The sequence below is a fragment of the Hippocampus guttulatus genome, chromosome 4, assembly GCF_054856545.1.
Source record: "Hippocampus guttulatus isolate MCC_2025c chromosome 4, RoL_Hgut_1.0, whole genome shotgun sequence".
NCBI classification, from domain to species: domain Eukaryota; kingdom Metazoa; phylum Chordata; class Actinopteri; order Syngnathiformes; family Syngnathidae; genus Hippocampus; species Hippocampus guttulatus.
In genome coordinates, this window is record NC_141264.1 from 6,264,991 (window position 1) to 6,276,970 (window position 11,980).

At 41.7% G+C, this 11,980-nt stretch overlaps 1 protein-coding gene across 3 annotated transcripts; it reads right to left on the reverse strand.

Annotated features, from left to right (window-relative positions):
- Nucleotides 1–496: 496 nt before the first annotated feature.
- Nucleotides 497–11,722, reverse strand: tcp11l1 (t-complex 11, testis-specific-like 1). 3 transcript variants are annotated; one of them, XM_086109320.1, is made up of 10 exons: nt 11,416–11,722; nt 10,979–11,128; nt 10,644–10,776; nt 10,443–10,563; nt 6,585–6,721; nt 5,192–5,328; nt 4,404–4,573; nt 3,317–3,498; nt 2,552–2,724; nt 497–2,468 (listed from the first exon to the last, which is right to left on the reverse strand). In XM_086109320.1, the coding sequence occupies exons 2-10, from the start codon at nt 11,118–11,120 to the stop codon at nt 2,245–2,247; spliced, it is 1,419 nt and encodes a 472-aa protein (XP_085965446.1). In that variant the 5' UTR covers nt 11,121–11,128; nt 11,416–11,722; the 3' UTR covers nt 497–2,244. The 3 variants fall into 3 exon arrangements, with proteins under 3 accessions (XP_085965446.1, XP_085965445.1, XP_085965444.1); XM_086109319.1 differs by having other exon boundaries at nt 6,585–6,724; XM_086109318.1 differs by having other exon boundaries at nt 6,585–6,805.
- Nucleotides 11,723–11,980: the final 258 nt, after the last annotated feature.

Here is an 11,980-nt window from a genome sequence, read left to right on the forward strand (position 1 = left end):
AGTGTGGAAAATATGGTACATTGATGAAATGACATTCAAATTACTGTGTACAGAGTACACAGTACTGTATATAGTTTTGACATTGTTGTTGGGCGCATGCCATGATAGTTTTTGTCTGTTGGCTCAATCGAGGTTGTTAAACAGCTGCACACAATCAACTTTAACTCCACACAATATCAACACTTCTGCAAAGGGAGGAGAGCAACAGAAACTGGTTACTTTGTTTGTCATGAAATCTTAAATACAACCCTGCAGGCTTGCCACACTGTCTAAAAGCTGAGCAAAAACAGGACACACACTGCTTGTGGTCTCAATCTGTTTCTTACAAACTGTTAGCATAAAACTTCAAGTATTTGCTATTCTTACACTGTCTTATACTTTCACAATTCGCACTGGAGTAGGACAGAGAAAAAAAGTCATTATAGTGATATGTCTGAATAGAAGTAATGTCATAAATGAGTACTGCCACACTCCACTTCCAATAATGGCCAAGGTATGACAAATGACTGGGATTCTTTTATTTCTCCAACACAAATAACAGTTAACTAAATAACAAAATTAATTAATTCAAGCACTCCAAGTAACTCAGAACCTTTCTCACATTTTAGCTCAATTTCATTTCTACATTCATGAAAGAGAAACATAACACCTTTTGGGAAAGGTTAAGCTACCGCAAAAGAGCAATGGATTGACAAACAAACTGAACTACAGGTGTTTGTATGTTTAAAGCAAAATTTCTAGACTAACGCTTTCTTTCAATTCTTCTTTCCTGATTATCTATAGTAGTCAATTAGGTGAGTTGGTGGAGGCAAATATCTAAAGGGGTGTTCACACGGCAACATTTGCTCCGGTGCAGCGCCGGTGCTGCCCCAGTAGAGCGTTCACACGTGCAAAGTTACACCGGTGTAGCCCCTGAAAACAGTTTAAACCGGAGCAAATTTAACCCTGCTCAGGTAGGTGGTTTAAAAATTTGCTCAGGAGCAAATGCTCGTTTGCAGGGCAGCACCGATGTAAAATGGTACGTGTGAACGCTACAGGGTTAAAAATTTGCTCCGGAGCAAATGCTCGTTTGCGGGGAGTAGCCTCGCTACACATGAGAAGAGTTGATGACATACGGCTAGAATGCATTGCTTTCGTGCTCTGTCTCAGAGTTCTTTGTGTAGTTGGTTCCTCTGTTGTGTGTTCACAACCCCCCCATAGAATTTATTTTGTGATTTCCTCTCTTGATTTTCTGTTTGGCGCATTATATGTTTGCTTTTCTGAGTGTCATTGAAGTCATCGTTGATTTACGTTTTCGGGGGCGGTCATTGAACGCCTCTCGAGCAGAAGGCACAGAGACCGAGAAGGAGAAGGACGTGCCTGTACAGTAGTTGCTTGAGTTGTGTATGTTTTAAAAAGAACCAACACGACAGCTCTTTGTTTTCTATCGTTTTGCTCCGCTGCAGAAACTGCCGTGTGAACGCAAGTGGGGCTGCGCCGGCGCTGCACCGGGGTTAGCACGCTCAGCGGCTTTGTACGTGTGAACGCTCCACAAAATTTGCTCTGGTGTAAAATATGTCGCAACAAAATACATCGGTGCAGCACCAGAGCAAATGTGCGCCGTGTGAACACCCCTTATAACATACAGGCAAGATGCCCTTGAGGACTGGTGTACAGCCTGGTAAGAGGAACAAATCGCACAGTCGACTAGTTATTTTGTTTTGACTTACCCGCTGGCTAAAAGCACCTCCACTACTTTTTGGTCCATATCTTCTTGGACTGAACTATAAAAACTAAGTTATGGAGCGACAGGAAGACCCATGCAGTGGAAATTGTCATCTGAATTTACATACAGTATTGGTTAATTCCATGGTATAGCTAGTGCACCAAATGTGTAAGTTTCCTTTTGCATTTTTATCTAAATCTGCAAAACCATTCGGGCTCCAGTTATTCATTCGTAACTATCATCTGTTCTTTAAACCTCCCAAGAATTAAGAAATGGTCCAAAGCATTATGTACTGTTGGATTTATTATTTATATATTATACCTACTTAGTCATGGGTTACACGGCGTCAAAACACATTGGATTTCATAGAACTGATGTATATCTAAGCAGGGGCAGAGGACACAGCCAAAGTTTTTTGTTTTCCCCCCCCCCCATGTAGTGATTTTAATGTGTTTTAAATGTGTTATCATTATCCTCAGCTCCTTTTGTTCAATTCAAGTGTTAGCTTGAAAATGTACTTAACATCACTGTCATAGCGCTTACGTCTTTGTGCTGGCACAACCTCCTGATGAGAAGCACTCTTGGAGAATCTTTCGGTAGAATGGGGAGAAGACCAGCTTATTGAAATTTACGAGACAACTGAAGCGAACAGCAAGTGCTTGTAGCTCCTTGCAGATTGGTGCAAGACCTCCAGGTACAGGTGGAGGGGTCTTGTGTTGACTGGACTCCAGAGTGGCCAGCAGGTAGCTCTGAACCCGAGAGTCTGAAAGAGATGCCAAGAAAAGACAAAAGAGAAGGGTCAATTCAATCTCACCCACCAACAAAATTGCAGTGGACATCACTCACCCATCAACTGACGGACTGTGTTGTCCGGCTGGATGGTGGCAGAGATTTGCCCCATCAGAATGTTTTTTTGGTCAGTAGATAATGCGGCGGAGCCATGCTGGGTTAAACATTGACTTAGCTCCATGCAGAGTTTCTCCCCAGTGATCACTAGGGTCTCTTGCAGACTGAAAGACCTTGGAAAAGGCAATACGTTATTTGCATGAAACAACACAGATTGGCTCCTGCGAAAACTACAAGGACAAATTCCAATCCTATTTATGGAGCAAAATTTGTCATTTTTAGTGCTGAAACTACATGAAACATATAGTGACTGGTCCAAAAATGTAGGTACACCTACACACTAAGATGTACCTCTTATTGTCAAATCACAATGCTCAGTTTTGATTGGCCGGTTTGACACAGAAAGGTATTAATTTCAGCAATTTGTATATTATTGTAGCTGTACTTTGCATTGCATGGCAACACTACAAATTACAAGTACAACAAACATCTTCAATGAATTCATACCTAAATTTCTAACGCAATCCTGAGTATAATGTAATTGGTTAATCTAACAGATGCTTCAAGCAGATTTTGGACCACAATGTTATTGTATTACAGTTTGTAAATTACATTTTTGAACAAAATGAAAAATTACAGATATAAAGTATAATGTGTGCCACCAATTGTCATAAATAGGTGTAAATAAGGTATTCAATTTGACAAATTTTGTCTAGGTAATGATTTACAAGTTTGAACAAAACTGTGGGAGGTGTTTGTACTTACGGCGCATGCATATCTGCAAGCATGGCATGAACAGTGTTTTTAAGCGTCTCCATGAGCCCTGGAATGCCTGAGATGGCTTCCCCCGTGGTAGTGTAAACTATGAGTAATATCGATGAAAGTAAAACTAATTGTTCAGTTATCTGCTGCATTTCCTGGAACCGAGCCTGATCCATCAACATTGTCTAAGTAGCAAAAAAAAAAAAGAAAGAATATCTCAGAGCAAATCCAACTGTACAGGTACAGTGGTACCTCTACGAACAAAATTAATATGTTCTGGAAGAAATTTTTTAACGAGAAAAAAGTCGGGACGCATTCTCCACGTAAATGCCCTAATCCATTCCAAGCCTACCAAAATTCAGACATAAATGTTTATCAAGCATAAAAATGCATCAAAATATGTAAAAAAAAAATACATGTTACATTTAGAATATTGCACAATAAATGAGAGTTGTGCATAATGTAAAAAAACAGATTATGAATAAATTGATGGTCATTTAAATTTTAACTGCATCCTTATCTTTTTTTTGCCCTCTTTAGTTCATGTTCTCTCTCAGAAGGGGTTTTTGCCTAGCGTTGTGTAAAGAACTGATCCAAGGGTGTTTGCTTTCATCGGCTTCTAACATCCTTTGAAAATGTCCAACGCAAACATCAGCATAGTGAGCGATTGTCCAACTGGTGAACACTTTTTCTGGGTGATGCACATTTACGTAAAACTATCGGAACGCCTCATGGCCTGAGGGGCGAATGACGAGGATGCTGCATAAACACATCTATCTACACTCAAAGACTCATACGTAGAGGTCCCTCTTAGCCAATGGGATAGTAGGATGATGCTCGGTAATAGCCAATAGCAGCGCAGCTATAAGTATGTTACGTTTAGGAAACTCGGAGCGGCGAGTAGTAGCCTATACTGTATTTTTACCTATCGTATCTTCAAATTTCTTTTGTAACAAGAGGCAATATTTTCCTGTTGAGGCGTTTCGTAACGTAAACATTTCATATGAAGAGACATTCGTAAGCAGAGGTACCACTGTAATTAGTTTTTCCCAAAGTGTCACAGACTGAATAAACATATCAAAGAGTTTACCTCAGGGAAGGGCTCTGAGAGGTGTTCCCATTTAAGCAGGCGCAAATACGCTTGATTATGGACATTCGCTGGGAGGAAAGCAGGAGGATCAGCTGAGGCCTCAGTGGAAGAAGCCCCTCTCAAGTTCTTTAATGTGTCTTTAAGCCATTTCTCAGTATAGTCTAAAGCATCTGAAAAAGAGAGGAATCTGTTTTTCAGCGACAACATAACACTACTCAACATCACTATTACACAAAGAACAAAAGTTGCATTTGAATGTTGCATTCTGAGGATCCGCAGACAATATCACTTTTTAATCCATAAAAAGATAAGAGTGACAGTCAAGGAAAACGCAGGTTGCCACACAAAGAGAGCATAGGCATGCTTGTGGGGATCTGTGTATGTTGGGGAGAGTGGGACGGGTACTCTTTTTATGTTGTGTTTTTGATGTGTTAATTGCACAACACTGTGAGTTGCATTAAAAAGTGCTATATGAATAAAGTTTGATTGATTTAAATGGATTTTTCATCTGTGTGAAAGTTCATGTGCATTTAGATTAGCTGTAATTTGTGATGTCACCACATCGTGCAACTATGATTCAAATTTTGAATTGCCGCATGGCCAATGGCCGAAATTCCGCCACTCATGAAAACTTGTGGCAAAACCCCGCGCGGTGTGCAGTGGAGTTCGCCACATCACTCAATGTGCGGCGGCCTTAATACTGTACTCTGTCATTGCCAATCGGGAATGATTGATTTCTTGAGATTTGAGTAAATGATTAAGAATGTTAAATTGTATAATTCGCTTACTGGGTTGTCTGTCCAGAAACTCCTGGAACTTGTTCCTCTCATACTCAACGGACTGCTGCATCAGATGAGGCCTGATGCTGTTTACAGCAAAATTAGCCATGTCCAACTTCATCAGGTCCAATAATGAGAATATGGCCCTAAAAAGAGAATGACAGGAAAAGAAAGTTAAACCTCTGTAAATATTCTAATATGGTTTAAGCAAAATTATTTGCTTCAGCGCCATCATCCATCCATCCATTATCTGAACTGCGTTTTCCTCAGAAGGGTTGCGGGCGTGCTAGATGTCAACAGTCTTCACGGAGTAGGCAGGAAACACTCTGAACTGGTTGCCAGCCAATCACACAATATCATCATCCATCTAACATATTCATTTATTTATTTTTACTGCTTGTCGACATTAGGGTCAGGGGTGGGTTAGAGCCTATCCCATCTGACTGAGGAGTTAAGTGGGCTAAACACTGGCCTGGTTGCTATCTAATCGCAGGATACTGAAATGTAAACAGCCATTTACATCTATGGACAATTGAGTCGTGTCAAATAGTTGCCCGTGCATGTTTTTGGAATGTAGGAGGAAGCCAGAATACACAGAAAATTCACACAAGCACAGGCAGAGCAAGCACATCATAATGCTCAAACTGAGATATGAAGCCAGAACTCTAAAGTGAAGCAGACGTGCTAACCACTAGTCATGAGAACTAGTTCACTGTGCTGCCCCGATAGAATCATTTAAAAACCATCTATCCACACCAAAGGCATTCTCAGGCTTCATAAAGTAAGATGATGACACATTGACAAATGAGGAAGGAAGGAGCGAAAGGGAGAATTATGCTGTTGGCAGTTGTTTTGCCTCGACTTCACCGTTTTAACTTTATTATTATTAAGGCTGTGCACAAATCTATTGTGACTGGAATTGAGATGTGAATTCACAGTTAAAAACAAATGCTAAATCATAACACAGAGTGTGAATGATTGTGTATCTGTGTGTGCTATGTGACTGGCAACCAGTTCAGGTTGTACTATTGCCAGAAGACGGCTGGGATAGGCACATGCACGCCTGCAACCTTCGTGAGGTTAAGCGGTTTAAATAATGTGTGAATGACAATTTTAAATATTCATCAGAATACTGTGTTTTGACGAGCGGAGGCCATTAAAAAATTGCAAAGGAATATCTTTACTTGAGTTCCCGTTTAATTCCCCTTAAATTTAGATCATTTGAACAACATAAAGCAAACTACACACTGGATAAAGTCAAGTACAACTTTATTGTCAAATGCGCTGCATGTCGAACATACAGCACAGATGAAATTTCTTCCCTCTCAACCAGACAACAAGACAACAAGAGGAGCCGCTGTGATAAAGAACTCGTTATATAGTTAAATTTTCTTTCACTTACTTGAGCAAAGGGACAAACTCGGTAATCTCCTTTAGTTTACTGACATCCTCATCCCTGCAGGGAGCACAAAGCGATCCCATCATCTCAATAATGAAATTGGAAAGGGCACCAACGTCCAGTGCTCCTTTCTCCGCCTGCTGCTGGATTAGAGTCAGATCAAGAACCTCCTCAATTCGGGACCGCAAGTGACTATGACCCGTCAGCAAGAAAGATAGCAACGTCTGCAGATACATAATGATAGATTATGGCTTATTAAAAAGAAAAAGCTCAACATTTACAACATTAATCACAATGATGACATCTGAAGACTCTGACATAAATTATGATGCAACAATTTTCCTGTGTATGGGTTTGTCTAATTTGTTGCTTGCATGCAACTTCCTGACTTTGTTTTTTGATGTATTATCGGTATGGATTGGCGCATTAAATGTTGATGACAAATAACACTTTGATGATAAAAAGTAATAAATACTGACACAAAAGCGCTTTGTTACATCTGCAACTGTTGTGAAAGCACGATATAAATAAAAATGCATTGTATTATACAGCATAGAGGTGTCTTCCCTATGATTTTTGACAGCAGCCCTTTTTATCTTGTCTAATCTAGCTATCCATCCATCCATTCTCGACAGTTTATGCTGATGTTGCAGGGCCAATAGCTTCGGCAGGGCAACCCAGACTTGCTTTTCTCCATCACTTTTTCCAGCTCTTCCCGGGTGATCCCAAGGCATTCCTAGGCCAGACAGGAGACATAGTCTCTCCAGTGTCTCCTGGATCAGCCCCACGCCATCCTGCCAGTGGGACATGCCCGGAACACCTCACCATGGGGGCATCCTGACCAGATGCCGAGCCACCTCATCTGGCTCTTCTCAACATTGAAGAGAAGTGGCTCGATTCTGAGCCCCTCCCGGATGACCAAGCTTCTCACCTTATCTCTAAGGGAGTGCCCAGACACCCTGTGGAGGAAACTCATTTCCGTCGCTTGGTTCTGGGATCTCGTTTGGTGACCCGCGTCCAGGCAAGGGAAAACGAGATCCAAATAATTTGATCATAATCTGGGTAGTTTGAGCTGTACTTTGTCTGGTCCCTCACCTCGGAGATGTTTGCCATGGATGGACCCTATCAGGGGCATAAGGGCCCAGACAATTTAGTTCCTAGTGTCAGTGAGATAAACAAACCCCTCCACCACGGTAAAGTGACGGCTCACAGAGGGGTTGTCAAATCTATATCCAGTGGGGCAAATAAGTATTTAGTCAACCACCAATTGTGCAAGTTGTCCTACTTGAAAAGATGAGAGAGGCCTGTAATTGTCAGCATGGGTAAAGCTCAACCATGAGAGACAGAATGTGGGGGAAAAAAAACTCAGAAAATTACATTGTTTGATTTTTAAAGAATTTATTTGCAAATCATGGTGGAAAATAAGTACTTGGTCAATACCAAAAGTTCATCTCGATACTTTATGTACCCTTTGTTGGCAATAACGGAGTCCAAACGTTTTCTGTAACTCTTCACAAGCTTTTCACACACTTTTGCTGGTATTTTGGCCCATTCCTCCATGCAGATCTCCTCTAGAGCAGTGATGTTTTGGGGCTGTCATTGGGCAACACAGACTTTCAACTCCGTCCACAGATTTTCTATGGGGTTGAGATCTGGAAACTGGCTAGGCCACTCCAGGACCTTGAAATGCTTCTTATGAAGCCCTTATGAACTCCTTTGTTGCCCTGGCTGTGTGTTTGGGATCATTGTCATGCTGAAAGACCCAGCCACATCTCATCTTCAATGCACTTGCTTATGGAAGGAGATTTTCACTCAAAATCTCTCGATACATGGCCCCATTCATTCTTTCCTTTACACAGATCAGTCGTCCTGGTCCCTTTGCAGAAAAACAGCCCCATTGCATGATGTTTCCACCCCCATGCTTCACAGTGGATATGGTGTTCTTCGGATGCAATTCAGTATTCTTTCTCCTCCAAACACGAGAACCCGTGTTTCTACCAAAAAGTTCTATTTTGGTTTCATCTGACCATAACACATTCTCCCAGTCCTCTTCTGGAGCATCCAAATGCTCTCTAGCGAACCGCAGACGGGCCTGGACGTGTACTTGCTTTAGCAGGGGGGCACGTCTGGCAGTGCAGGATTTGAGTCCCTGGCGGCGCATTGTGTTACTGATTGTACCCTTTGTTACTGCGGTCCCAGCTCTCTGTTGGTCATTCACTAGGTCCCCCCGTGTGGTTCTGGGATTTTTGCTCACCATTCTTGTTATCATTTTGACGCCACGGGGTGAGATCTTGCATGAGCCCCAAATCGAGGGAGATTATCAGTGGTCTTGTATGTCTTCCATTTTCTAATAATTGCTCCCACAGTTGATTTATTTACACCAAGCGTTTTACCGATTGCAGATTCAGTCTTCCCAGCCTGGTGCAGGTCTACAATTTTGTCTCTGGTGTCCTTCGGCAGCTCTTTGGTCCAGGCCATAGTGGAATTTGGAGTGTGACTGACTGAGGTTGTAGACAGGTGTCTTTTATACCAATAATGAGTTAAAACAGGCGCCATTAATACAGGTAACGAGCGGAGCCTCGTTAGACCTCATTAGAAGTAGTTAGACCTCTTTGACAGCCAGAAATCTTGCTTCTTTGTAGCTGACCAAATACGGTACTTATTTTCCACTCTAATTTGCAAATAAATTCTTTAAAAATCATACAATGTAATTTTCTGAGTTTTTTTCCCACATTCTCTCTCTCATGGGTGAGCTTTACCCATGTTGACAATTACAGGCCTCTCTAATCTTTTCAAGTAGGAGAACTTGCACAATTGGTGGTTGACTAAATGGTTATTTGCCCCACTGTATCTATATATCTATAGATAAAGATATGTTTTAATGGGAATCTTACATTATTAAGCATGTGCAGAAGTGTATATATCAGATCAGATTGTAAAATAGAGTGGGGTAAAGCGCAGGCCCGTCCAAACTTCTGGTCCTGGCTACTAGATGGAGCAATTTTAATCTCAGTTGGTGGCCCGCGGGCCGCATGCATCCTCACTTGGAGTGGGCCTAGATTATTTTTTGGAAAATAAAAGTTTACTACAGATGAGCAGTTGAAAGTTGGAAAAAACAATGTTCTTTCCAAGTTGGCACACAACTCCCACAGTGCCTCCAATTGCAAGACTTTAGCTGTGCATCAAAGAAGAAAGAACGGTTCTGACTTCTCTCATTTTGTCAAGAAAATTGTCTTTTTCTAGTAAAATAGGAAGCAAATTATACACTATATCCACCGAACAGTGATTGGCTAGCAATCAGTTCAGGGTGTACCCCGCCTACTGCACGAAGACAGCTGGGATAGGTTCCAGCCTGCCCGCAACACTCATGTTGATAAACGGATTTGAAAATGGATGGATGGATGTTCACCGAATTTAAACATAAATTGATCCGCCTTGTTTGCCTAAAGATGCTATTAATAATGAAAGAGTTCAACGTAAGTCGCCACTGTAACACCAACTCAAAAGTAAACAGCACCCAAGAACTTGCAGTCTACTGTGAATTAATTACCTGAAGAATGTGTTTACTTCTTGTGTGCATATAATATTAATATTCAATGTTTTTATATTTCCAGAGAAAATTTGACATTTTTCTTAAGGGGACATCTTACACTGAACCCCCCCCCCCCCCCTACTTAGTTGTGCATGTGTTCTTTTCTTATCTAATAAGAATACTTTATTATGTTGTCTCCTAAAATCCAGAATAAATTACATAACTGGATAAAACCCTAACATCCGCTTGGCTAATGTGATCCTAGATGGCAGCAGCTCATTGATTTGTCATGTCATAAAAATTGGTGTTTGTAGTCTCCTTGGCTTCACCTCTTTAATTTCAGACAGCCGTTGGATAACATGGCTGTACTGTGGTGGATCCTTCTTTAATTGATCTTCTAGATAATCCCAGAATGCTTGGTGTACAATCTCTTTCACTCTGCGCTCCAAACTGTACAACAGGGGCAGTGGAGGGGTTGTTATTCAAAGAAATTAATTGTTAACCATTTTTCCAGCATGCAAAAACCTCACCTTCCTTCAGGAAGCTCAGATGGTTTAACTTGAAAAGACTGGTCCACCATTATTTCATGGGCCAAAGCCATATTGGTAACTCCTTTTGCTGTTTCCATTAACTCCTCCGCAGTCACAAACCTGGGTGGGCTGGCTATGAGGTAAGAATCACAATGGTAATTTCAATTCAAAATGCATCCCAATGAGCTGTTCTCCTTAAATTATGCACTTTAGGTTGAAGGCATTCACCAAATTCTAAACTAATAAATATTGGAGCATTTTGATAAATTGCAGGGCCGTGATCTGATCAGAGCTGTTGATGAAGCTCTGTTCCCATGCAAACAACTCCCCCGTACCTTGTGGAACGCTTGCTCCTCCGTGTGGACTTGGTGTGTTTGTTCGGCCTCGCTTCCTCACTGACTGCTCAGAAGAATCCTGTGCACTCTCCTCAGACTCCTTGTCTCCTCCACCCTCGTAGTGGTCAGCCTCATTTGGCATGCTCGGGTCTGCAGAATATCAAATGACAAATGCGGTGACGACTTGAATTGTCTTCTAAAATATGACGATTACACGGTCGTCACAAGCATCTTATGTTTCTTGCTCGACAAAAAGAAAGAATGTAATGGATCGTTTAGTTTATAAAGTATTACCACACAGAAGGAAAAAAGGTAGGATGGGTTTGTTGTCAACCTAAAGATGAGTGATGGTGTGAAAGTGCCTGACGCCAACACTAAAGTGGGAGACGCAAACGTCAACATCTCTTTACATTCGTATCAATTGCAACGTCACTCACCTTATTGCCAGTTGTCTCTTGGAATTATATGAGCTTCAATTTATCTGACGTTAGCTTCACCCGCAATTTCGTATCAACAATAACACAGCGGAGACGCAGCTGCTGTGACAACTGACGTTAGCTCCACCCGCAATTTCGTATCAACAATAACACAGCAGAGACGCAGCTGCTGTGACAAAAATATTGACACGCTGAACAGTCATACAACGTATCGTACACGGGAGACCCTTCGATTCACCAAGTAAACAGATTTTCATGAGTAATGGAAGGTTTCTGCCGAGGATTCAGGCGTGTCAGAAATCCCGGAAGTGAGGCGCGTATCGTGGCGTGATTCGTTCTAGGCGAGTGACGTCATGGACTCGTGGTGCCCCACTGATTCAGTAAACGGTTCGAGTGATTTATGAGTATGGAGTCCAGATAATCCACGCGAATTTCAGGTGTTCGTGATTACCTGGATGTACGGGCATTTAGTTGCAAAGCTTCAAGGCTTCGTGAGACTTCCGTGGGGATCTTTTGACGAGTGTCACTTTCTGGTTTGGGTTGGGCTGACATGACGCCATGCTCG

Bases quoted from the DNA above. Each gene is read 5' to 3' on its own strand.
- tcp11l1 (XM_086109318.1), bottom strand. From the start codon at position 11,120: ATGCCAAATGAGGCTGACCACTACGAGGGTGGAGGAGACAAGGAGTCT. The intron at 4,574-5,191 runs GTAAGCGAATTA...TCTCTTTTTCAG, and splicing joins GTTTCTGGACAGACAACCCA to ATGCTTTAGACTATACTGAG. The intron at 2,469-2,551 runs GTGAGTGATGTC...CATCTCTTTCAG, and splicing joins CACAGTCCGTCAGTTGATGG to ACTCTCGGGTTCAGAGCTAC.